At 35.5% G+C, this 3,072-nt stretch overlaps 1 protein-coding gene across 1 annotated transcript; it reads left to right on the forward strand.

Annotated features, from left to right (window-relative positions):
• Positions 1-61: 61 nt before the first annotated feature.
• On the forward strand, positions 62-3,066 carry LOC121964581 (beta-soluble NSF attachment protein-like; the record flags this gene model as incomplete). Its single annotated transcript, XM_042514785.1, has 5 exons — positions 62-117; positions 1,138-1,222; positions 1,802-1,906; positions 1,997-2,065; positions 2,896-3,066. Coding segments are annotated over 5 exons (468 nt in total), but the record flags the coding sequence as incomplete, so codon positions are not given.
• Between the last annotated feature and the right edge of the window lie 6 nt (positions 3,067-3,072).

The raw sequence follows: 3,072 nt of genomic DNA on the forward strand, positions 1-3,072 counted from the left end.
TGCATTATGTTTATGCTGAATATCACTGATGGATTTCTGTGCTGACTGGTTTTGTTTTCAGGCCATTGCCCACTATGAGCAGGCAGCAGACTACTACAAGGGAGAGGAATCGAACAGGTACGCGTGCCGAAACTAACACACACGATTAACCCATTATTCAATCAGTCGACCAACAAACCAAAACTCTGCAGCTATTCAAAAATGCCAAATATTTTATTTGAATTTTCTGATTTTTCTTTACTTACAGTAATATTTTGTAATAAATTGGGCTGCTGGACCATCACTGAGACAAAAAAAAACTGATTATGTCCCCATGGACTCTGGGAAACGGTGTTCTTCTTTAATATTTCCTGAAGTTTTGAAAACAAAAAATAATTTGAATAACTGAGAAAATGATTTGCAGAATCAGATTTATTGCTAAGAAGGTTTCCGTGTATGAGGGATTTTCTTTGGTTTCTTGGTGCATAAAAAATAAATACAGTGAAAAAGGAGGAAAGAAGTGTCAAGAAAAGGGAAAAAAATGGACTCAGAGTCATAAATATAATATAGACGTTTATTTTTAAAAAGTGTGTTTTAAAATTAAGAAGAGCTTTCATTTTTTTTAGTTTTAACTCTTTTTATTCAGATTTTCAATTAATTTTTCCGGAAGCAGTTATCCAAACAGCAACACTGCTCATCACGTGACTCATCCAGCTACGCAAAAGACAGAAAAGAAAAAACAAGTGAAAGCACTGCATAATAAGAGGCACAATATGATGAGGTCAAATAATGATTATTCTGTACATCATTTTGTCGCCCCGTGTGACAAAACATAATCACGTATTTTCACTCTGTAGCTGCAAATTCTCACAGTGACGGTGCATAAATGAACGCTGGTGCAGTGAGTCACGGTTGAAGGTGCGGCGCTGTAACGATACGATGAGCTGGTCAGTGAAAGACGCTCACTCACGCTCGTACAGATTTATCACAGCGAGACCCGAAGACCTTTGCAGAGCTGAAACACATCGTCCATCATCTAAATGAGCTCGGCCCGGACGACGTCTCTCTTCATACTGTCAGACGGCGAACATAACGGTGGAAACAACAGTCAGAGACAAATTATTGTTAACTCGTGAATTTTCTTTGTGTTTGTTTCAGCTCAGCCAACAAATGTCTTCTGAAGGTGGGACACTACAGCGCTCAGCTGGAGCAGTACCAGAAAGCTATTGAAATCTACGAGCAGGTAACAGCCGAGTACAGACCAACAGCGTTTATTAACTAATCACCCGACATGCCGGCCCCAAAGTAAATTCCTCATTCTTCATTTGGACGGTCCTCCTGAGGTTCACAAAAAGAAAAACAAATAGACAACAATGTCAAATCAGTATCAATAAACCAATAATGATAATAATTATATTTATGTAAAATAGAATAAATATCAGCTGCAAATTTTAAAAAAGTAAAACTTTCTCTTTTTTCTAGTATTTTTTTCTGTTGTGTCCAGAGCTGTACTTTATGATGTTGTTGTATTTAGATGAATAGTTAAGGTTTATATAATATGATTTTTTTTATAGTTGTTAAGTGCTTGACATTGTAAAACTATAGTATTAAAGAGACACAGTTTAACGCAAATACAATGCTGTCTCGTTGTTACTGCAGGACGACAAACAATTGGTTTGCCATGAATTTAGTGACTGATGCTAATCAATTGAAATGCAGCTTTTATTTTATTTTATTTTGTTTTATTTATTTTTTTACCAAAAATGTTTAGGTGGTCAGGGAAATCTTGGCTGAAAATATTTTAATGGTACAAATGTTTCAGGTTGCTATGAGCACCATGGACAATCCTCTGTTGAAGTACAACGCTAAAGAGTATTTCTTCAAGGCGTCACTGTGTCACTTCATAGTGGACGAACTGAACGCCAAGGTGACACACCTGCACACACGCGCACACACACACACACACACACACACACACACACTTAGACGTGCTGATGAACTGATGTTTGTGTTGCAGTTGGCCATAGAGAAGTATGAGGAGATGTTTCCAGCCTTCTCAGACTCCAGAGAGCTCAAACTCTTAAAGGTACCTTTTTTTATCTCTTTTCTCCCGTTTTTATTCTATTGTAAAAGTAAACATGAAAAACTCATAATTAAAATATGATTTTAATGATTTAAATATAAAGAATTTCATTATGTCATTTTTTTCACATAATGCAGGAATATTAAATCAAGTCATGTTTCTAGTGCTACTGAAAGTAAAAAAGCTACGAAGTAAAAAAATGCAAATATCATGACAAAATCACACATTGTGCAAAAGTAGATTTTTCCCTAGTTTAAAAAACATAATTCTAAATAAATCAACTAATTTCTTGCAATTTGTCAAACATTTCTTGCCAAGTTGCTCATTGCCTTTTTCCATGTTTTTTTCATTTCTTTTTAAAGATATTGCTCAAAAAACATTGTCTTGGTGCTCATATATCTCATGATGTTAGTAAATGTTAGTAAAGTTTCATGTTGTAATGCTGCAGAAAAAGTGAAAGAAGAAATAACCAAAAAAATAGCAAGAAATTTGAGAAAGTATTTAAACAATAAAAAAGAAAGTGAAACAAAAAACAAACAATTAAAATACTTGGAGAAAGCATTCAAAATTTAAAATTATTCTTTAACATAATTTTAAATATGCAGTTATGATCATAAATAAAGTTTTCCTAGCTTTTTTTCTTTTTCCCTTTTTAATAATTTTCTAAATCTACTAATTTCTTGCAGTTTGTGGAACATTTCTTTCTGGTTGCCTTTTTCCCATATTTTTTTTTTAAACATTTTTTAAAGATATTGCTCTAGTTTCTTCGAAACATTGTCTTGACGCTCACGTGTCCCATGACGTTAGTGAAGTTTCATGTTGTGTTGCTGCAGAAACTCCTAGACGCTCACGAGGAGCAGAACAGCGAGGCGTTCACGGAGGCCGTGAAGGAGTTCGACTCGGTGTCTCGTCTGGACCAGTGGCTGACCACGATGCTGCTCCGCATCAAAAAGACCATCCAGGGGGACGCTGGGGACCTGAAATAGACGGATTTAGAGACGGGGGGAGAG

Source organism: Plectropomus leopardus, unplaced genomic scaffold (genome assembly GCF_008729295.1).
Source record: "Plectropomus leopardus isolate mb unplaced genomic scaffold, YSFRI_Pleo_2.0 unplaced_scaffold16167, whole genome shotgun sequence".
Lineage (NCBI taxonomy): Eukaryota > Metazoa > Chordata > Actinopteri > Perciformes > Serranidae > Plectropomus > Plectropomus leopardus.